This window comes from Schistocerca serialis, chromosome 3 (assembly GCF_023864345.2).
Source record: "Schistocerca serialis cubense isolate TAMUIC-IGC-003099 chromosome 3, iqSchSeri2.2, whole genome shotgun sequence".
Taxonomy (NCBI): Eukaryota; Metazoa; Arthropoda; class Insecta; order Orthoptera; family Acrididae; genus Schistocerca; species Schistocerca serialis.
Window position 1 is genome coordinate 989,976,701 of NC_064640.1, and position 24,565 is coordinate 990,001,265.

At 44.2% G+C, this 24,565-nt stretch overlaps 1 protein-coding gene across 1 annotated transcript; it reads right to left on the reverse strand.

The window, feature by feature from the left end:
* Window positions 1-4,438: 4,438 nt before the first annotated feature.
* On the reverse strand, window positions 4,439-18,160 carry LOC126471353 (collagen alpha-1(I) chain-like). The gene is made up of 4 exons (XM_050099474.1): window positions 18,035-18,160; window positions 16,000-16,057; window positions 9,700-9,728; window positions 4,439-9,604 (listed from the first exon to the last, which is right to left on the reverse strand). Exons 1-4 carry the CDS (start codon window positions 18,158-18,160, stop codon window positions 4,931-4,933), a joined length of 4,887 nt encoding a protein of 1,628 aa, XP_049955431.1. The 3' UTR covers window positions 4,439-4,930.
* Window positions 18,161-24,565: the final 6,405 nt, after the last annotated feature.

Genomic DNA, 24,565 nt, shown 5'->3' on the forward strand with positions numbered 1-24,565 from the left:
AACACACAGATGACGACCAAGGCTTCAAATGAGTTTGAGAAAGATTTCTACAAATTGATGAACAATTCTGTGTTTGATAAAACGATGGAAAATATAAGAAACAGAGTGGATATAAAATTAATTTCAGATGGAGAAGTGTGTGATATACTTGTAACTAAGCCAAACTTTAAAGGAATAACTATATTTAATGAAAATCTTGCTGCTATCCATATTAATAAAACAAAAATCACATTTAATAAGCCTATCAATGTTGGAATGGGTATACTTGATCTGTCTAAGGAATTGATATATGACTTTCACTACAGAGTTATGAAACCAAAATATGGAGAAAATATTGGACTGTGTTATCAAGATATGGACAGTTACATTTACAATATTAAAACTGATGATTTCTACAAAGACATGATATCAATGATTGATTAATTTGAAGTCACTATCAAGCAGATAATATTTATGGTATTCCACAAGTAAACAAGGAAGTTGTTGGAAAAATGAAAGATGAATGTAATGGAAAAATAATGGAAAAATTTTGTGTTTTGAGAGCAAAAATGTATGCTTATAAAGTAGGTGATAAAACAGAGAAAAAATCTAAAGGAGTTAAGAAATGTGTTGTTGAAAACAGATTAAGTTTAGAAGATGACAAAGATTCTTTGTTTAACAGTAGAGAACAGTACAAAACAATTAATATTGTTCGAAGTGAGAAAAATGAAATCTCTACAGTAGAAATAAACAAGAAAACTTTGAGTTCACATGGCAACAAGAGATATGTCTTGAAAAACGGAGTAGACGCATTACTATATGGGCATTACAAATTATAAAAATCGAATAAAATTTTTTCTATATAAATGGTGACTCTAATCAAGAGGCTCAACAATGTAAAAGACTCTAAAGAGATTACAAAAATAAGTGAGCTAGAGATAAATGTTTTATATAATGTTCCTGCCTCTGAATATTTAAATACTAGATATGGAGAAAAATTTAGTATGGAGCTTAATAATGATTTTAAAGTTATTTTACCTGATAGATATTCCAAATTAATTGATGGCTGGGATTTTGAAATAATTGGAAAAGGACAAATGAAACGGAAATATAAAGGAATGAAGGAACTTAAAAATAAAAATAGTGAATTTCATCATATAGAGTTTTTTAATATAATTTACCTTCGTTAACGAATTCATTTTATTTATTTTCTTACGTTCACCTTTTATAAAATGGCGTAAAAAATGGGTGAATCTGATGTGCACCTTTTTCCTTGCGTTCACCTTTTATATGAAATAAAGACCTCAGAAATCGGTTGGTGAACGAAAAAATGAGGTAAATAGCGAAAACCAGTGAAGTTAGTAGGAAACTGACGAATTGAGCTTGAGCTCAGAAATCGGTGGGAATGATTTAAATAGACTTAATCTAAAAAAATCGGTTGAATTAGTCAGAAATTGCGCTATTGAGCTAGTGAGTGAGCTAGTGAGCTAGAACAGACAATTCCATTCTACTGGCATGTTGTTGGGCCTTTCTGTACCGCGCTGCGTGGTGTCGTGTTTGCAAAGATGGACCTCGCCATTGGAAGTCAGGAGTGAAGTTGCGCACCATGTAGACTATTGCCCACAGTTTGAGTCGTAACACGACGTCCTGTGGCTGCACGAAAAGCATTATTGAACATGGTGGTGTTGATTTCAGGGTTCCTCCGAGCCATAATCGTAGGTAGCGGTAATCTACTGCAGTAGTAGCCATTGGGCGGCCAGAGCGAGGCATGTGAACGACTGTTCCTGTCTCTCTGTATGTCCTCCATGTCCGAACAACATCGCTTTGGTCCACTCTGAAATGCCTCCACACTTCCCTTGTTGAGAGCCCTTCCTGGCACAAAGTAACAACGTGGATGTTACAGGATCGCGGTATTGACTGTCTAGGTATGATTGAACTGCAGACAACACGAGCTGTGTATCTCCTTCCTGGTGGAATGAATAACTGGAACTGGTCGGCTGTCGGTCCCCCTCGGTCTAACAGACGCTGCTTATGCATAGTTGTTTACATCTTTGGGCGGGTTTATTGACATCTCTGAATAGTCGAAGGGACTGTGTTTGTGATACAACATCCTCAGTCAATGCCTATCGTCAGTTCTGGGAACCGGAGTGGTGCAAAACTTCTTTTGGTGTGTGTATTATGTTTTCATCATTTCCCTGGGTGTAATCGCATTCACATTCATACCCTGGGTGTAATCACATTCACCTTCATACGAACACCTAAATTCGGCATATCTCACCCACTCATCAGGGCGTACAAATTAGGTCCAATTATATGACAAACGTACTGTCACTAATGCTGTGTATGACATACCAGACGTGTTTTCCGGTGGACGATTCGGTTGGCTTGTCACCTTCTCATCAAACGTTAGCGGTTCCCACTCTAAAGCCACTTCCTTTCAGCTGCTAATAGAGTAGTTGTGCAGAATCAACTTTCATTATAGGTCCCTTCCTTTCACCTCGCTGTTGTAAACAGTCGTTACACCACAACACAGACACTAATTTCAGTACAGCGAATAGTGAAAAAAATAACAATAATAATAAAAAAGATACTCCAGCGTAGTATTCCAACACTGTAACCACTCAACCACGACACCACCGTTTCGCTTTCATGATCAATGTTGCACTTCTTCAAATTGGTCCGTTCACTTTCTACTTTGCTTTTTTTTCACAGTTCAGTACACCTTCTTCCTGTTTTCATGCTTGAGCTGTGTTCAGTTGCTGACGGGCTGTCCACTGGGCCTTCTTACCACAAAATCTGAGAGGCTTGCGATGGGAAGTTTCCCTTGTCAGGAACCAAGTTGCCTGTAGCATAGGTTACAGAAACTACTGCCAACTCTCCTCATACAACCACCTTATGCTGTGTATGTGTTCTAAGTTACATTGTCATCCCACCACGTATTCTGGGTGCCTCACCTTTTTTGCTAGGAGGTATATATGTTGCAAAGTTTTATCCGAAAATGTCGCAGTAATATCCTGTTAGATCCTTTACAAAATACAGCCCTGTTGTAGCTACTGGCAACATGCTTTTAATATACAGGAATGTGAAGTTGTGTATTTCAACGAAACATAAAAATGCAGTAATCTTTCACTTTGCAAGTAGCAGGTCAACGGTACACTCAGGTGTTCAATAGGCCTGCATATTTGGCAGTAACAATGTGTAGAAATATGAAGTGTGATGATCAAATAAGCTCGAATATGTAGGTAAAGCAAATTTCAGATTTCAATTTGTTGGTGCAAAACGTGGACTCTTCCATTAATTTACGAGAGAGAACGCTTACAAAGCTCTTGTTTGATCAAAACGGGAATTATGTTCAAAGTGATGGACCTATATTAGGTTATGAGAACATAGAACTCAGATTGTGCAGTAAGGAAGGTGTCGTGGAAGGTAACATGCTGGTTTAGTTGATGATAGTGAGTAAAGGAAATTCTGAAAATGACTTACCTATCAAAGACTTGAGGAAATATGCTGAAAATTTGCGAAAAATAACTTCAAGAATCCGAGAGGTGGCTTACAAAGTGCAAACTAAGAACATTCTTCCATCTGTTGATACCTTGAAGGTAAATCGGCTCCCACAGAGGCAGACAAGCACTTTATTTCCTACGCTTAATCCGGCAAGAACGCTAAGAAATCCCAACATTCTATAAAATGTATAGTGATTCCTAGAGTATAGGTTCCAACCAGATGCACGTGTAGGCGAGGTGAGGTTACTGTCCAGTTCCTCTGACTGCATAAGATCAAACAATGATCACCACCAATTGTTACAGCTATTGCCCATTTAAACTGAAGTTTATGATGCTAAACCTAGGGTTACAAATTTTTGTCAATGTCTGTGGACCACAAAATGACGGATCACGTGCCCACCTCTGAGTACAGCCTGTGTGTTTTACGAATCTTGTGCCATTACAGTTACTTCTCCTTGTTGCGTTCTCGGACAGGGATATTTCCAGTGAATTATTGAGTCCTTTGCTCAAAGATGACCCAGTGATATGTCAAACTTTCTTTCGGACAATGTGTATCTCTTACTTTGATCATAAAGAAAAGAAGAAAGAAAACCTGAACAACTTACAAACTGACTAGATTAAATACATTTCCAAAACAACGAATAAGCAGTTAGTTTACTCCAATAGGTAAAATTATTTTCGTGTGTCAAGCTATTTCGCACTGAATGCGAAATCAACATATTATGAATGACAATATGTTGCACTAAGCCCATAATGCTGTTTACATATACAGTGAAATGAATAAAGGGTATTGTAGTATTGGAATTTTTGCACTTGTAGGAAAGCTTGAAAACTACAGTAGTATGACGACATAAAATACTGACCACTTTTCTGTTATCGTTATTTTGTCGATTATTTAGAGGAAAACGTGGCGTTTAATGAAAAATAAAAATAAAGTTTCTGAGAAAGTAGGCAAACAACATTTATTACACACATGATATGGCAACATAATTCCCTATATAAGGGAGACACATTGTGGTAGAAACTCACAATTTCAATGACACAAAATAATTTTTTAAAGACATTCATGTAAATGAAAAACAATGAAATCTGATATAAATGTTGTTTAGGGTCCAATGCTTTCAAATTTCATGACACGATACAATAATTTATACATTCACACAGATACTATTTAAATAAACATTAAACCTCAACAGCACACAGCAGCGAGGGCCCATTGTCACTTCAAAGAAAAGTAGAGTACGATTACGAGTACGATACTAATACAAATCGTCCCTCACAAAAAAGAGGAGCACTCCATGAAACTGTCACCATCTTGGTAGTTTCCACTTACATACAACCTCATTACATTCAGTGTTATTGGAAAACAAATGATGGATTCAATGAGCTCTCATCTGCTACTGTGCTTGTAGGTCATAAGCAAGTCCAAAACTCAGCATAGTAATCATTTAAGAGTTCCTAGGAGGCAAATACTGTCTGTCTGGGTAGGCTGGTTGTGTTCCAGTATCAGCCAGTCCCGGTCTGCCTGTACCTGGCCTTGGGTAGCCGCCTGTTGGTCGACCAATTTGCCCTACTCCACCAGTACCACCAGGTAGGCCTGTGCTGGGACCTGAGGGGCGTGTTGGTCCTATCTGACTACCAGGAAATCCTGATGGTGGTACTCCACCAGAAGAAGGTCCAGTTATTCCATCACCAAGAATGCCACCAACTCCACCTGGCCCACCGGGACGTGGATATCCAGCGACAGGACCACCACTTCCACCAGTTACTCCAGGGGTTACAGATGGAAATGTTCCACCAGGCTTTACTATTCCAGTTCCTATACTACCAGGTGTTCCAGGACGAAAGGGCCCAGTGGGTCCAGCTGGACGAGTTACACCACTGCTGGGACTAAATGGACGGCCTTGAGTAGCTCCAGTACCTGTTCCACCTGGGAATCCTCCAGGACCAGAAGGTTTGAGTAGTTCTGCACCAGGGCTTCCAAATATTGTATAGTCATAAATAAATTCATTCAGATTATACAACCCTGGAGCTCTGCTACAGTCAAACTGATTCCACCAAACACAAACGAAATATTCCTGATGGAACACTGTACCATTAGGGCACAGGAAATCATATGTGCGATTGTTAGCACAAATATGGAATGCCTGACACTGTGTCTCCACATCAGCATAGTATCCAGGGAATTTCTGCTGACTGCAACTAAATGAAGTAGCAGGTACTTCAGAATATATGGGATAATCTACTCCTGGTTCTCCAGGAATAGCAGAATAATCTCCTTCATCGTATGGCCCAGGACCAGGTGAACCTGTTGGGAAAGGACCATCAGGACCAGGTGATCCTTCTGGATATGGACCATTGGGGCCAGCAGGCCCACTAGGATATGGTCCACTCGGCCCTGGAGGTCCAGTTGGGCCAGTTCCACCGATTCCACCAACACCACCAACACCACCAGTTGGTCCTCCAGGACCTGTAGGCCCAGTAGGACCAGTAGGTCCAGTAGGACCAGTAGGTCCAGTAGGGCCAGTCGGACCAAAAGGACCACCAGGACCAACTCCACCCGGCCTGCCTCCAATGCCACCAGAAGGATAGCCTGTGGGACCAGAAGGACCACCTGGCCCTCCAGGACCAGTAGCATCACCTAACACACCACCAGGACGGCCAGGTCGACCAACACCACCTGAAGGACCTCCAGGATAACCAGGGCCATATGGACCACTTGGCTTAAATCCACCACCTGGTTGTCCAGGTACACCAGGGCCCCCTTGTCCTCCAGGTCTACCAGCACCAGGACCAAATGGGCCACTGGGACCAGAAGGTCCTCCTGGACCACTTGGTCCCCCAGGTCCACCTGGAGAACCTGGAGCCCCTGGACCACCAGGCCGACTTGGGCCTCCTGGCCGACCAGCACCAGGGCCAAATGGACCACTAGGACCAAATCCTCCAGGTGTGCCTGAAGGGTACCCTGTTCCTGGCCTACCTGGGCCTCCAGGGCCTCCTGGACCCCCTGGTCCACCAGGGCGACCAGGCTGACCAGCACCTGGACCGAAAGGGCCACTTGGCCCAAATCCTCCAGGCCCACCTGATGGATATCCAGGACCACCAGGCCTTCCAGGAGCTCCAGGACCACCTGGACCTCCAGGACCACCTGGTGTACCAGGACGGCTAGGTCTACCTGGTATACCAGGACCTCCTGGGCCAAATGGGCCAGTAGGGCCAAATCCACCAGGACCTCCAGATGGATATCCAGGACCAAATGGCCCTCCTGGACCACCAGGACCTCCTGGGCCTCCTGGACCTCCTGGACCACCTGGAGTACCTGGGCGTCCACCACCAGGTCCAAATGGACCACTAGGACCAAATCCTCCAGGTCCACCTGTTGGGTATCCAGGACTGGTTGGACCTCCTGGACCACCAGGGCCTCCAGGTCCTCCTGGACCACCTGATGCACCAGATGTACCTGGCCTGCCTGGGAATCCTGGCTGACCAGGTGTTCCTGGCCGACCAGCAGAAGGTCCAAATGGACCACTGGGACCAAACCCTCCTGGCCCACCTGATGGGTATCCTGGGCCACCTGGCCCTCCTGGACCACCAGGTCTTCCAAAACCACCTGGTCTTCCAGCACCAGGACCAAAAGGTCCACTAGGACCAAATCCTCCAGGTCCACCTGAAGGATATCCAGGACCAGTTGGTCCACCTAGACCACCAGGACCTCCAGGTCCTCCTGGACCACCTGGTGCCCCAGGTGTACCTGGCCTGCCTGGGATTCCTGGCTGACCCTGTGTTCCTGGCCGACCACCACCAGGTCCAAATGGACCACTAGGACCAAATCCACCAGGTCCTCCTGATGGATAACCTGGCCCTCCAGGACCTCCTGGACCTCCTGGCCCTCCTGGAGCCCCTGGCCTACCGGGGCTGAAGGGACCACTAGGACCGAATCCTGGAGGTCCACCTGAAGGATATCCAGGACCAGTTGGTCCTCCTAGACCACCAGGACCTCCAGGTCCTCCTGGAAAACCTGGTGCCCCAGGTGTACCTGGCCTGCCTGGGATTCCTGGCTGACCAGGTGTTCCTGGCCGACCAGCAGAAGGTCCAAATGGACCACTGGGACCAAACCCTCCTGGCCCACCTGATGGGTATCCTGGGCCACCTGGCCCTCCTGGACCACCAGGTCTTCCAAAACCACCTGGTCTTCCAGCACCAGGACCAAAAGGTCCACTAGGACCGAATCCTCCAGGTCCACCTGAAGGATATCCAGGACCAGTTGGTCCACCTAGACCACCAGGACCTCCAGGTCCTCCTGGACCACCTGGTGCCCCAGGTGTACCTGGCCTGCCTGGGATTCCTGGCTGACCTTGTGTTCCTGGCCGACCACCACCAGGTCCAAATGGACCACTAGGACCAAATCCACCAGGTCCTCCTGATGGATAACCTGGCCCTCCTGGACCTCCTGGCCCTCCTGGAGCCCCTGGCTTACCAGGGCCAAAGGGACCACTAGGACCAAATCCTCCAGGACCACCTGATGGGTATCCACCTGCCCCTCCTGGACCACCTTGACCTCCTGGTCTGCCAGCACCAGGACCAAGTTGGCCACTAGGACCAAATCCTCCAGGACCACCTGAGGGGTATCCGGGACCAGCTGGTCCCCCTGCACCACCTGGACCTCCTGGACCACCAGGACCACCTGGTGTACCTGGAGTGCCTGGTCTTCCTGCTATTCCTGGTCTACCAGGGCCTCCTGGGCGACCAGCACCTGGTCCAAATGGACCACTAGGACCAAACCCACCCGGTCCTCCTGATGGATAACCTTGCCCTCCCGGACCTCCTACTGCCCCTGGTCTACCAGGAGCAAGTGTACCACTAGGACCAAATCCCCCAGGCCCACCAGATGGATATCCAGGACCAACAGCTCCTCCTGGACGTCCAGGTCCTCCTGGCCGACCTGCACCAGGTCCTAATGGACCACTAGGGCTAAATCCTCCAGGCCCACCAGAGGGATATCCAGGACCAGCAGGTCCTCCTGGACCTCCAGGTCCTCCAGGACCACCAGGACCACCAGGTGTTCCTGGAGCACCTGGTCTTCCTGTTATTCCAGCTCCACCTTGACCTCCTGGACGACCAGCACTGGGCCCAAATGGACCACTAGGACCAAAGCCTCCAGGCCCACCTGATGGATACCCAGGACCAGCAGATCCCCCTGGGCCTCCAACTCCTCCTGGCCTATCAGCACCAGGTCCAAAAGGACCACTAGGACCAAATCCTCCAGGTCCTCCTGATGGATACCCTTGGCCACCAGGGGCTCCAGGAACCCCAGGTCCTCCTGGACCACCAGGACCACCTGGAGTGAATGGAGCACCTGGCCTTCCTGTTATTCCAGTGCCACCTAGCTGTCCTAGACCTCCAGCACCTCCAGGCCTTCCACCAGCACCAGGACTAAAGGGACCACCAGGCCCAAGTCCTCCAGGACCTCCAGAAGGATATCCGGCAGCACCTGGTCCTCCTGGTCTTCCTGAAACTCCAGGTCTTCCAATGCCTGTACCAAATGAATCACTAGGACGGAATACTCCAGGCCCACCTGTAGGATAACCTCCACCTCCTATTGTACCTGGACCACCTGGTCTTCCTGTACCAGGTCTTCCAGAGGGGTAACCAACACTGCCTTGAGCTCCAGGAGTGCCTGGACCATTAGGCTGCCCCAATATTCCAGGTCGTCCAGCACCAGGTCCAAATGGACCACTTGGTCCGAAACTGCCAGGCCCTCCTGATGGATATCCAGTGCCTCCAACATCTCCTTGAATAATTGGACGACCTGGTCCTCCTGTTGTCCCAGGTCTTCCAGGAAGGGTGCCACCTGGTCTGCCGGCACTTGGTCCCCCAGATGGATATCCAGATGGTCCGCCTGCTCCAGGTCTTCCTGGTTGACTGCCAGATGGAAATCCTGCAGGTGTTCCTCCAGGACCACTAGAAGGGTAGCCACTGGGTCCAGGAAAACCGGGTTTTGCAGCTGGCCCAGCTCCCACTCCAGGTGCAAATCCTCCTGGGCCTGCTGTTCCTGGTCTTAGACCTGGTGTTCCAGTGATGAAAGGCTTCGTTGGTTTTTCATACTTGTAGCCTTCCTCAGCCTGTAATCACCAAAGCATAAAATAAATAATTTTGCTCTGTTCTTCATCAGTTAATTCAGTTACATCTAAATTGACCAAAGGATTGTGACACATACCTGAGTGATTTCACATATGCTGAAGAGGACTGAAATAGAGGAGAAGGAATATTGTTAAAAGTATAGACAAACATCAACACCGTTGTTAAATAATAAAACAGTTACATAATAGTTAAAAGTCTAACTAAAACATTAAGAAAACTTAATAATATGAAAAGAAAGATCCCTAATGATTGGGAAGTTGAAACAATAAGAAATCAGTTCTTGGATGACTAGGGTCTGAAATATTGCATTACCTTCTTTTGGGAAACCTGTAGTTTGAGATTATTACTACTTTCACTATGTTATAATGTGTTGTGAATATTGAACTACCTGTCCATCGTTGGCAATATGTATTGGATGCAGCTGACATTAGTAGATACTTTCCATGGTAAACTACTAAGGTGATAATATCCTAATTATCACCCTAACTAATTCATCTTCAGATCCCTATGAGTGTGGAATTCTATAGTAAATCTAAGTACTTGTAAACATAATAGCAATGCTACATTTCGTTCAACTGTATTTGGTATTGGACTGAAAAGCAGGAATAGAGTATCACACAGGGAGTGGAATAAGGGACAATTCCTTTTAATCTTCCAATACAGACTTCATTTTCAAATGAATTTCATTGTCTATGACGCTAAAGATTCTTGAAGAGTCTAGCTGCCTTACCGCGAAAGATCGTTTAAATGGAAAACAATATTTAAAAACAAAAATAATTAAATCTTGCTAATATAGATTTTAAGTTAGTAAGTTAGTTATGAATTGGAAGCTCCATTCTTCTAGTCGACAGACGGCAATTATTACAATCATCGTGGGTACATCACGTTTTGTGAAACATAATGTCATACTATGCGCATTTCATACTGATCATGGTATGTCGCTATATCTTTTGAGAAGAATAACAATAATGAGACACCTATTGCTTAAAAGCAAAAACACCCTCGGAGAACAATTTTATGTTTTACGAATGGTGTTAGAAAAATGACGCAAGAAGGACAAAGATAACTATTACAGGTAGTATCTTGCTACGGGATTCGAGTGGGAAAATGAAAAATTAGTAAACTTTGTATTCTTTCAAGCCAACTAAGAATGGAGGTGACAGCATTGCAATCTGGTGTTCGCCGTGACGAATTACAATCTACAACATTTGCTTGAATAATGGAATCAGTAACAAAAATTTTACTAAGTGCATATGTTAGCGAGTCTTACGTATGTCACTTAAAAGTAGCAATAACGAAGAGTAAAGAACGGTTATGCTGAATAGATGTCGTGATGAAGTATACTCCACATAGCATTACAGTGACTCGAGTTACGGTATTTGCAAGATATGACGTACAATATAATTCTTGAGTCACTACATATTCAATCAAGCTATAACATTTGCAGGTATCTTTCTAAACGATTATACACGAATAAGGGAAAAGGAGAAAGGTGACGCCCTCTTTGAGACACTCGACTGTGTATGAGATGAATGCGGTTCAAATCCGTATTCGGCAGTCGTGGATTAGGGTGTCCGCGCTGTTTTCAGAATGAATGTTCATTCTGCAGCGGAGCATGCCCAGATACGTTGCTTCCTAGCAACTTAAAAGTGTATGCCCGACTGTGAGTCGAATCTGGGACCTTTGTCTTTCTCGGGCAAGTGCCCTACTAACTGTGCAACTCGAGTACGACACACGACCGGTCCTGACACCTCTATTTCTGCCAGTACCTCATCTCCTATCTTCTAAACTTCACAGATGTACTCCCGCTAATCTTGCGGGACTAGGGCTCCTAGGAGAAAGGAAGCACACAGTTTTAATTTGATAAGAAGTTTCATGTCTACACTGTGTCTAAATAATTAATAATTGGCCTACGACCAATTTCTTTTCTTATCCCATTTAATAGAGCTAGTACTCTGTCCTTAATGACCTTGCTGTCAATGAGGAATTCCTTACAAAGCAGTTTTTTGGTAGCTTCACAGCCTTTGTAAAAACCGAATTAGTGGCTGGTTTCTAACCGCTTTGCCGTCGCCGAAAGTCCCTTGTATGTTATACATTGCGCGATCTAAACTTAATACTTCCATTTCTGTTTGTTCAGCGTAACAAGAAATTATATTTTGGAATGTTCCTGTGCTCAGAAATTTCTGTAAGCAATCCTTTATACTTTCTGAAAATCCGTCTAAACTGGTAAGTTGTGAAGACTGTTCCATCGATACCACAACTTTCGTTATACGAGGCGTGATTGGAAAGTTTTAAGCATGGATACGCTACCTCTCACTGGTTTGGCAAGCAGGTACACGGAGGGTGGGGAGTGAGTCATTTCCTTGTCCTTGAACTTCCTCTTACAGGAAGCTGCGATTCCTTTATTCAGTTCGTTATGGCAGCTGGTTGAGTGCGGGTCTATTAGGGCTTGTTGGCGGATTCTGTCTGCGTGAAAATGGACGTAAAAACGGAGCAACGAGCTTGTGTGAAATTTTGTTTTAAAACCGGGAAATCAGCTTCTGAGACTTACGAACTTTTAAACACAGCTTTTGGAGATAATTGTGTGAGCCAGTCAAGTGTTTTTGTCCGGTTCAAGAGATTTAAAAATGACCGTGAATCATTTGAAGATGAACCACGGTCCGGCCGTCCTTCCACATCCAAAACAAATGAAAATGTTGTGAAAGTTCGTGACTTAGTGCGCTCTGATCGTAGACTTACAATTAGGGAGATGGCTGATGAATTAATTTAAGTTTCTATGCAGTTCAGTCAATTTCAACTGGAGATCTGAACATGCGTCGAGTGTCCGCTAAATTCATTCCAGAAGTGTTGTCAAGTGATCAGAGACAATACCGACTTGAAGAGCGCCAAGAACTGATTAATCGGACTAAAAATGACTCAGATTTGTTAAATAGGGTAATTATAGGTGACGAATCGTGATAATATGGATATGATCCTGAAACCAAAGTGCAGTCTTCCCAGTGGAAGACTCCAGGTTCAACATGACCGAAAAAAGCAAGGCAAGTCGGTCGAAGGGGAAGACAATGTTGGTGATTTTTTTCGTATCCACCGGTATTGTGCATCATGAATTTACCCCAATATGAGAGACAATAACGCAGGAATACTACAAATGTGTCCTTGAGCGTTTGCGCAAAAAGGTGCAGAAGACAGGAGTTGGGTGCTACACCACGACAATGCTCCGTCTCATCGTGCCTTCTCCATCGCTGAATTTTTGACCAAATTCAAAATTCCTGTGTTTCCACAACCGCCATATTCCCCTGATTTGGCCCCTGCGGACTTCTACCTGTTTCCCAAACTGAAATTTTAATTGAAAGGGAAGTGATTTTACTCGATTGAAGACATCCGGGTAAATACAGGGAGCGTCCTTAACACCCTTCAGGAAAAAATTTCCAGGAATTTTTCCAAAAGTGGAAACACCGTTGCAGTCAATGTGTTCAGTCAGAAGGGGTCTATTATGAAAGAGATGCATCAGAGTAGCGTGTAGGTACCACCATTGTACAATTACGAGCCCATTCTTAAAACTTTCCAATCAGTCCTCGAATGTTTCAGTAGTGTTCAGCCTCTCTGTGACAATGGTATACTTACAACCAGGTGCAACACTTCACTAAAAGTCTTTATATTTACATACATTCCAATTTCCAAATTTATCACCTATCTTTCGCAGAATACAGTACTATCTCGGAAATGGCAAGAAATTCTATAAAACATTACGAGCTTCGTTTAACACAGGATCGAGTCCTAGGTCCATCTTTGCTCGCAACTACTTCGCTTTTGCTTACGTCTACGAGGCACTCAACAGGATTATCTGCTTGAGAAATCAATCCAGAGATGGCATCGCCTGTAATTTGTGAATCTGTGCTAGATTTTGCCCTCAGATTAATGAAGTGAACCAGGTGAGTAGAAAGGAAAATGAAAAAAAAAAAAAGGTTGATAGGTCAGATACCGAATGCAGATCCTCCAGAATATCCCTTCCTGCATCTCAACTCGTTCGACACTGATAAAATACGCATGTGAATGAAATCTTCCTGAGCGCAGATGATTATAAGAAATCTTTGATATTTCACCTTCCTTGTGGCAGTTGTTAAAGTAACGCTGTCCACAGAATATCTAATCTACATAATCACTTGTAAGGCCGCTTGTCTGGCGTGAAATTACGTCATCATTAGCACCCGGCGATACAGCTGGGAGCGAGACGCTGAGCTGCTAGCAGAAGGCGATTTGAAACACGCGTTTTCGAAACCGCAAGCGCCTAGTTTCCGCGTCTTTGGTCGCGCTTCACACGCTCTGAGAGCAACAAGCCTATCGCGATTTGCATGCGCTTCCCTTACCCTCACCTTTCTCAGCAGGTCTTTCCGCCTCGAGATGCTGTCCCTATTACGCACCGCTGCAAACACCTGATTAGCGTGGGAATTGGCAGGCGCTGTAGCTTGTAATTCGCCCCTCTGATGGAGCTAACACAACGACCCTCCTGATTACGCTTAGTCTTTGGTAGACAGATTCACTGATACAAGCACCGCAAAATGAAAGTGGTATCCTGTTAGCTGGTACGAATTATCATGATATTTTCCCAACAACAACATTTGAAATGATACGATGGGACGTCCTATCTCCAAGATATGCTGCACGTTTCGCCGGAGTAGCTTTGTTCTCTTCCGGTGTGAGTGGTTCTAGCTGCTGCTTGTCTTTCATAGATCATGCTAAGTTTATCGATCAAGACAGACAACGATTCTCAAAAAGTTTCTGTCATTTTATCTCTGACTTTCAGTGTTTACTCATAGACTACGAATAGCTGTTTATCTTCTATTTTCTTTTTGTATCTCAAACTTTTGTCGTGAGATTTACGCTGATGACCGGCAAATTAACGCTGTTGACCTCCACCGCCACCTCTGTACCTCGTAATTACGTCTCATGTGATGCAACTACCAAGGCACTCACGCACGACCTTCACAGAAACGTGCGTGTTCACCTGAAACAAACCTGCAATCTGCTGTTTTGGGACGATTATACCGTCCGTCAATTGCGGAAGAGAAAGTATGTGCAAATTTTACTCCTCTTCTAACATTTAGCCCCGGTAACTTTAATATGTGTTATGTTGTCCATGTTTACCTGAATAATGAGATTATTAGAGCTAGTGTTTCCTCAAAGTTTGGTGAGAGAGTCGGGTACTAGTGCAGAATCATCGTGAGAAAGTAAAGCAATGAGAGTGCGACAAGGAATTAAAGCAGGGCCCTTCTTTCCGGCATCTTGGAGTTGCGCCATCCCTTGAGAGAAGATCTTGTCTAGGCAGCTAAAGGCGCTGCCGACGTTTCTCGCAATAAATGCAAGAGAGAACAGCTACTTAGTAAGCAAACGGGCATTAACAGAGCGCGGTATGTAATGATTTATGGCGTATCTGCTCTCCAGGTAATCGCTTGCTTTTCTGGAGTGCACAGTTAACTGATTTCTAGTGAAACCTAAAATCTTCGTGATTCCTGAATAAATGTACCGACTTTCCCTCTTTCGTAAGTTTCATTTTTACTTTTCCAGCCATGTTGGAAAGAGTCTTACATTTGTGATACATGTACATGGACTTCTCGGAAGTTGCTCAAAAATCACCGTACTATTACATGTAAATTGTAGGTTTATTAAGGGAAGGGATGACTTACACAAAACTATCGAAATACTGTCGGCTTCTAAAGGGGAAGGAAGGCTTACATCTAAAATAAATTGCTCGACTTCTAACTGTTATACCCACTCGTGAAACTTAAGTCTTTAATAGCTGCAGTTTAATGAACATTCAGATGATCTGCATTTCCATAGCAATATTTACTTGTGGTACTACTACTACTACTATTACTATTCTACTCTATGACATATTGCTTGCCGGCTGAAGTGGCCGTGCGGTTAAAGGCGCTGCAGTCTGGAACCGCAAGACCGCTACGGTCGCAGGTTCGAATCCTGCCTCGGGCATGGATGTTTGTGATGTCCTTAGGTTAGTTAGGTTTAACTAGTTCTAAGTTCTATGGGACTAATGACCTCAGCAGTTGAGTCCCATAGTGCTCAGAGCCATTTGAACCATTTTTTCAACATATTGCTTATGTATAGGTATTTATCTATTATGGGGTCTGTACTCATTGGTATGTGAATTACATGCTCCTCATCCAGCTGAAATCAAACTTAATTTTTTTTAAAGACCGTCTAATGCACAGTTTGACAAAGCTGCCAGGAATTAAAAATAGCATAAATGTACTCAAAGGGAATACATTAGAGGAGTACTTGTATCATCTCGTTGACATATAAATGGAGCGTCAGTAGCTACTGTTGATTTCTAAAAATGGGCTGATTTTGACGCGCTTACCTAGAAAAAGCACCAACCGCATCATGGCGCTGGCGCGTCTTGTCCAGTGGATCAACACCTGCGAAATAAAAAAACCACATATATGGGACGTGTTTACGTAAGTAAGTTGTACAGAGCGAAACAGGCAGTTTCGTTAGAGATGTAATTTTTAAAATACATCACACTGTTCATTCAGCTCTGGAACAAACTGTAGCACGTGCACATGACGCTGTGGACCAGGTCAGTCCATTTCAGTATTATGTGCTTCAGTGAGAGTGTATAGGACAGTCTTGAGCAGCAGTCGTGAAAAAAAAAAATAAAGGGAGAGAGAGAGAGAGAGAGAGAGAGAGAGAGAGAAAGAGAAAGATCAAGCAGTAAAGTACCGTACTGCACAGTGCTGGATGCTAACTCCCATAACTTCCATTTTCCAAAACTGGCTCTAACTCTAAAGCACCTGGACTCTGGACTCCATAGAATACGTGACTGTGAATTATCTCAACAGCCATCTATACGCGAATAGACGCGTGTGAGTGAGATGAAATATCGGAGAGCTAACGACTGCCACGACCACGGCTGTAACAGGCAAACTGACATTGGATGAAGTTTAGATAACTCTCGCTTTGCTGTTCCCATCATTTTGGAAACTAGTACTATTATCGTAAATTTTATTGATTTGGGAAGAGAATGAAAATTTCGGAGCAAGAGATATAGGGACTAAACTAACCAGATATTTCTGTCCAATGGCTATTCTATGTACCATTTGATTCATAGTTAAAAAAACTTCAAACTTTTTGTATGCGTCTGCATTGTGTTTTCAACGTTATTCTCTAACGCCAGCAATAGACGACATCTTTATAGAACGCACTGCACGTGGAATAGACGGTAGGTTGCTAGAGTTCGTGGCGTGTAAAGTGGTCAGTAAGCACACCGTCTAAGAAGTCTCAGCGTGCCTACTGGCCTATTTTGTACAGCAGGTAAACTAGCAAGTTCCTACCTAGTCTACCATTAACGTACTCACGCTACAGCTGACACTGCGTAGGTTAGTATTACACGAAGAATGAACAGTTGATCGAACGAAATAAACCGTACCAATCTCCAAAGCATAGGCACGCGTACAAACCAGAGCTGTGAGGTCTACTCGGTGGTTCGTCACACGTTAGAATTTAAGTCACGTCCGTAAGTAGGGCTGAAGTCCTGCTGCGTTTTGTGAAAGTGATATTAGCTTTGGATAATAGTTAACCGTTTCACTCAAAACATGGAATTCACCCTGCCCAAGAAGAAAAACAATGTCATTGGGAGATATTCCTCTATAAACAAAAGTTTAAAATTCAGTTAGCTTAATGCTCGATGGTGGTCTTGAAGGAGAAAAAATCTTTAGAGAAATCAAAGTTAAAGAGCATGTTTCTTGCATAACATAAATGAAGGGTGCTCAGTTTAACAGTTTCTTAGTCACTGTCAAGACCTGACAAAATTTAGCGTTGTAACCATTTAACTAGTATAATTGTGTAGTTTAACTAATTATTGTGCTTGACATTGCCCACTGTGAAAATTGGAATTTTAAAGTTAATAAAAAGTGGATTGTATCTTTGATTATAACGTTCGGTTACCTAAGAACTAGTGTCCCTTTCAGATGCTAGTCAGTCGTTTTCTGAAGATGGCTCAATAAGCCGAAAACTAGTTTGAAATAAAAACCAGTAGAAGAAAAAATTGTACCTGGTGTTCCACCTTAAATGTGGAATTATCTACCAATAAGTAACGGAAGGATCCATAAATGAGAAATCAAATTGTTTTTGAAATAGAAAAGTAAAAATAAATGTCGACTTCGGGTGTAATCTAACGCGAAAAAGTTCCCTACACTGCAAAATTAAGAACGACAAAATTTCTTTTACGAAGAAATCGACTCCGAATGGACTATATTCCCTAAGAGATATTTTTAAAATGTACGTTTTGAGTTGTTTCACACTTTTATTGGGCCGATAAACACTCGGTTTTTGAAACTGTAGTGTAAACAATTGCGAGCACCGAAGCCGTAGCAGGTATAGCACGGCTGACTTACCTGCCGATTGTGTTTGTTGTTACTTGTGTGGGAGCCGACACTAGACTGACGCCTTCCACCTCCGGCGCGAGTATTTATAGCGGGGGCACCGCCGCATCCCTTCCTACGGCGACGCGGCGGGTGCATCTTCAAGGATGGCGCGCCGAGGATACGGTGAAAGGAGAGGAGCATCCCGACGTGCAATATGACGGTCGCCACGATCGCGTATCTATCATCACCGGCCAGTAGGCCAACAATACCCGGCAACGATCCGAGATGCAAGGTCCGTTCCAATTGGTCCGTTTCGACACAAACACAGCGACGCGCCCGAGGAGGGGGAAGAGGCGGCAGAGCCGCGCGCCGCCGGCAGCGGCTGGCGCAGTCCAAGCCCACCTCCGGCGCAGACCGCGTGTGCTCCACCAGTGCTCGCGTTGCTCAGATACCGGCACAACTTCGGAAGCTGCAAAATAGTATTTGTTGCGAAACGGAAAGGCCGTCGAATGCTAGAGTCCGCCAGAATTTATTCGAGTCTTGTAGCGCACGGGATTTTGTGGCGGTTAGTGATCGTACACAACAAACAGTGTGAGTCGTCTAAGCTACAAACTTCAAATATTTCTGGAAGCGTCGAAGATATGACAGGAAAGTTTTCTGCAAGTGACAGTGCGCTAAGAGGAGAGCGTGGCACTTTATAGCCAGTGCTAGCAGCTATTTTTATCGATCGAGATAATGAAGGAACTGTTGCTTTTCAATGGAACTATACACTTTGTACCGCCAATCGAAAGTCCTCGAAAAGAGGAACGCTGTGATATGACGCCTGTCGAGGCTGCAATGTATCTTTTCCCAATATGATACGGGGAACGTGTTGAACATGAAAGGGACATTTTAGTTTAACCTGACTTGTCACGTAAACATCAGCAAACGGGGCAGCACCAAAGTTATGTTGGCAGTCTTGGCCTTTGTTTTTAGCACATTACTCGTCTATTTGCACTGTTGCTGTACTACTTTGTGTAAAGGCTCATATATTCCGTAACAATGAACGTAAAGTATGTCATTAGACAGGCGATCAGTTGCTACATTGTCTCGTTAGGTAAAAATATTACGAGCACTGTCCGCACTATTTTGCGTAGTGTTACTTGTAGAAATCCTTTTCTGATATCTGCCCTGGTATCAGAAATACTTGATGTTGACAGCTACGTAGCGGAACAACGCATGCTCCGCGTCGGCCACAAGTTTATTACTACAGAATCGGCACGAGGCGTTTCGGGATGGTTTTCCACGATCAGGTGCTAGTACTTTCATTATTTGCGTCCAATACGCTCATTAACAGCGACGTAGCGACTAATAGATTTAAAAAAGTATCTCCTTTGTCAAGGATAGTCAGCACCTGCAATACGCGCAACAGATCATTTCTTCTATGGTGATATTTGTTTATAAATATACGTGTCGTGGATTTGTGTATCCGTCAATTGTGTTAGTGAGCATAGACTCGTAGGAAGTTACGAATTATCGTAGTCAAAGGAGTCGCTTGACACCGTTGTGCAAATATTCGTGTGATATAACAGATAAACATACAAGCACGTTATATGTTAGCTTACCACTGAAGCGAACGGTGTTGCATTAATGACTTACTTGATAATTTAGTTAACCCTATCTATATCGTTAACCGAGATTGTAATGAATGAAGATAAATGAATGTTAAAAATGTTGTAACACAAAGCAGGTTTCTTTGCCTATGCACAATTATATTTCGGGTTCTGTAGTCTTGTCTTCAGGTGCAGGGAATTTTCTGAGATAATAACAAAGAACTCTACTGAAAATGCTCTTTATGTGAAGATGGAGGTCAAAGGACACAAAATACTTTAGTGCATAGGTAAACGAAAATTTTTGTGGCTGTAGACGTCTTGTATACTCATAGAAGGCGTTTTATTTTACAACATTCCGTCAGTCACTTTCGGAAAAAGATTCTATTAATTACGTATAATAGTTTTGGTACTATTATTTCGTATTAGTCCGAAGTTGAAATCCTGCGTTCGGAATGTGCGACAAATAAATTGCTGCTTGCGTAAACAGTTGACAGTGATCTAAATTTTGGGAATAGTATGTCACATGTATTAAGTTTCCAATAACGACACTACGTTATCAGTAGGAACTCGTATTGTTTGTGGCTTGTCTTTTAGTATACATTGCACCAAATCTCTACTATAGTTAGATACAGTTTAAGAAAGAAGGAAAAACGAATGTCCCGCTGACATCAAGGTCATGAAATATATGGAGAACAAGCTCTTGTATCAATGAGGACGAAAATGAAATCGTTCGTGTTCCTATTCACCGAACTATACTGGAATTCACCTGAAATACCTTCGGGAAACACATCGAAAAATAACTGCCACAGCGATAGAAGGCAGCTATTAGTGTTTCTGACTCATGCGTGTGACAGTTCCACTTTTACTGATTAAATCAGTTTGTGGTCATATTACGTGGGACATCTGACACGTTCCAACAGCCGGTCGGAGTGGCCGAGCGGTTCTAGGCGCTACAGTCTGGAACCGCACGACCGCTGCGGTCGCAGGTTCTAATCCTGCCTCGGGCATGGATGTGTGTGATGTCCTTAGATTAGTTAGGTTTAAGTAGTTCTAAGTTCTAGGGGACTGATGACCTCAGATGTTTAGTCCCATAGTGCTCAGAGCCATTTGAATCATTTTCCAACAGCAATCTTGAAACCGGGAGGACAGAATTGCATACCGACAACATTTCCTCATATGGGAGGTGAACCGGAGAGGTCTCTCTGATCATTTGTTTGTGGTAACTTATGTTGCGAACAGGGACAGAAGTCTTGGGTGTCGTGTGTAGAACCGGCCGAAGTGGCCGTGCGGTTAAAGGCGCTGTAGTCTGGAACCGCAAGACCGCTACGGTCGCAGGTTCGAATCCTACCTCGGGCATGGATGTTTGTGATGTCCTTAGGTTAGTTAGGTTTAACTAGTTCTAAGTTCTAGGGGACTAATGACCTCAGCAGTTGAGTCCCATAGTGCTCAGAGCCATTTGAACCATTTTTTGTCATGTGTAGTTTAGCACTTATGCACCTGACTGATATGTACGAATATTTCAGGATGGCTACTAACGCTGAAAACACAGTTCGAAACATCTGTAGTCACACCAGCTGTGTAACCAACCATCTCTATACCTCATTTTATGGTCCCTGGCTTCAGGGAAGAGAAACAGAGAGAGGACACAAAAAGGGTGCGTGCAGAGCGAAATATTGTTATTCTAGCCGTTCTGCAGACCCTCTATTTTGCTATTTGTCAAATTATTTAATGACCTATGAGCGGTCTTTATAAAGCACAATGATTTAATTACCACTAACTTCATAAAACCAGCTAGCCGAATGAATAGGTACGGTGTAACAAAACAGAATCCACGTAAGACGGAGACATAGCGATTTGCATTGTTCAACAAATTTTTAAGATTCTCCACAGCACACCGTTTCGAGTCAGCGGTCTACCTAGCAAGAACTTTGTAATCAGCTTCGCAGTTGCTTTATAATGGTTCCACGAACTTAGTGAAGAAAATTCGCCTCACATTTTAGCCGCCATATGTATGGGCATCATAACCTAGTGTGCATTTCCCATCAAAAACGTCGCCCCCTCTCTCTCTCTCTCTCTCTCTCTCTCTCTCTCTCTCTCTCTCTCTCTCTCTCTATCAGTTAAGCTCACCGCAATAATTTCATGAATTATATGTGTCTAAATGTAGGAAGCCCTCTCACCACGTGTCGGTACACCGCATAATATTGTTGAAGTATTTATTATTTGTCAATACTAGAGCTGTTAGTCCTGCAAAGATTACCAAAAGAGACATGAAATGAACCATCAGCTGTATAAAGGAATGACGACAAGGAAAATTTGTGCCGGACTGGGACTCGAAACCGGATTTGCAGCTTTACGCGAGCGATCGCCCTTAACACGTGAGATTCACGGGCAGGTCCAATATTCCATATGTTGTCGTTCCTGTATTCTTGCACACGTTATGTAATTCCCGTGCAGAGGAAGACATTTTAATTGAAAGACGCTGCCTGGTTCGGACAGACGTGCATGTCCGATCGAACACTGCATCGTTCTTCTTAACGACACAAACACTGCAGTATCGTAAGCGTCTATGGAGTTTTGGAAATAGGAGAGAGATAATAGAATATTAAAAGTTTGAATCTAGCTGTGAGCCATAGTCGGATCGCTCGTATACTAAAAGCCTTTCCCGGAAAAGATAATGTTCTCATTTCGGCCGCCGATCAGATGCACTGTATGTGACTTTGGTTTCAGTTAACGGGCTCCTGGAAAAGTCAAAGATTCCTATTCTATGTTTCAGCTGTTATTTCCAATATTTTTTCTCCGAGGAGAGCTAGACCAACAGAGTATGCAGAAGAGCCACTGTGTAGCTTAGAAAGTAGTAGGTTGTGGCCGTGGGGCGTGCTCATATAACTCCGCTGCCTCCAATAGACAACACTCCCTGTTCGAGTATCAGTTAGGCATACGATGTGTAATATGGCAGGAAGTTCTGAAGTATTCAAAGTTAGCGAGCAACAGGTAGTTCATGTGATTCATTACAGCAGCTAATGAACAAGGAAGCCCTAATATCTGAAGAGTTTGCATTGGTGAGCTCACCTTCCTCTGGCAACTTCGTCTTCTTTTGACCAATAAACAGGTAACAACAAACGAAACTATTCTGACGTACAAAATTATCAGCATCAAAAAATTATTAATGCCGAATAACGAAAGTTCGGGAATATATTTGTCTAGGTAACACATTTGAATGCTAACAATCCAATATCAGGTTAATGCAAGCGTGAGATAAGCCATTGTAGCCGGCCGAAGTGGCCGAGCGGTTCTAGGTGCTTCAGTTTGGAACCGCGCGAGCGCTACGGTCGCAGGTTCGAATCCTGCCTCGGGCATGGATGTGTGTGTCGTCCTTAGGTTAGTTAGGTTTAAGTACTTCTAAGTTCTAGGGGACTGATGACCTCAGATGTTAAGTCCCACGGTGCTCAGAGCCATTTGAACAATTTTTTTAAGCCATTGTAAATGTGAAATGATGGGACATTAATAACCGGTGTAGCCGCCCGAATGTTGAATGCAAGTATACAAACGTCCTGGCATTGTGTGGTACAGGTACCGGATGTCAGCTTGTGGGATGGAGCTCCGCGCCTGTTCGGCCTGGGCGGTCAGTACAGGGACGGTAAATCCTGTTTGAGGATGATGCTGGAGTTGTCGTCCGACGGTGTCCCGTATGAGCTCGACTGGAGACAAATCGGGCGATCGAGCAGGGCGAAGCAACTTGTCGACACTCTGTAGAGCATGTTGCGTTACAACTGCGGTATGTGGACGAGCGTTATCCTTTTGGAAAACTCCCGCTCTAATACCGTCCACGAATGGCAGCACAACAGATCGAGTCCCCAGATTGCAGTCAGGGTGCGTGGAATATCTGGAATATCAAAGTGACTGCTCCTGCTGACATGCGAAATCGCATCCCGGACCGTAACTCTAGCAGCAGGTTCGTGTCTAGCACGCGGACAGGTTGGTTGCCGGCGCTCAACTCGCATCCTTCTAATCAGCACACGGTCATCACTGGCACAGAGGCAGAGCCGCCTTTCGTCAGAAAACAGAGCAGCCCTCCACCCTGCCCTCCAATGAGCTCTCTCTGGACACCACTGAAGCTGCATATGCTAGTGGTTTGGGTTCAGTGGATTGCACGCTGCAGGTCGTCTGGCTCGGAACTGTCCGTGAAGTAACAGTTCGTTGTGTCAGTACGATTCCCCAGAGCCATATGCCGAACACGATGTTCTGCCCTCTCGGTAGTGCTATGTGGCCATCCGGAACCTCGTCTTCTTGCGACCCTACGTTCTCTTAACTACCGCTGTCAGCAATCATTTACAGTGCCTACATTTCCAAAATGGCTGTGAGCACTATGGGACTCAACTGCTGAGGTCATTAGTCCCCTAGAACTTAGAACTAGTTAAACCTAACTAACCTAAGGACATCACAAACATCCATGTCCGAGGCAGGATTCGAACCTGCGACCGTAGCGGTCTTGCGGTTCCAGACTGCAGCGCCTTTAACCGCACGGCCACTTCGGCCGGCTGCCTACATTTCCGCCAAGTCTTTCTGTAATGCCATAAAAGGAACATTCAGCTTCTCATAGTCCTATCACATGACCTCGTTCAAACTCAGTGAGGTCTTGATAATGGCATCTTCGTCGCCGTAAAGGCATTTTTGACTAAAATCACCACGTCCAATCTCAAAGGTAGTTATCACACAACGACCGTTAAAGTGAATCTTTAAAGTAAACGTGATTTGCATGCTCATACTGGCGCGAAATCTAGATACCCATCATCTTTCCGCTATAAGAACATGCCTAACAACTTTCGTTTATGTCGCACAACTCCTTCTTGGTGTTTCGATTTTTTTTCCGTCTGTGTTTTTTTTTTTTTTTTTTTTGTTTCTTATGCGGCCAAAAAATTTTCAGTCTCGGTCTCACGTCACAGTAGGTCTAAAAGAATTGCATTTCAGT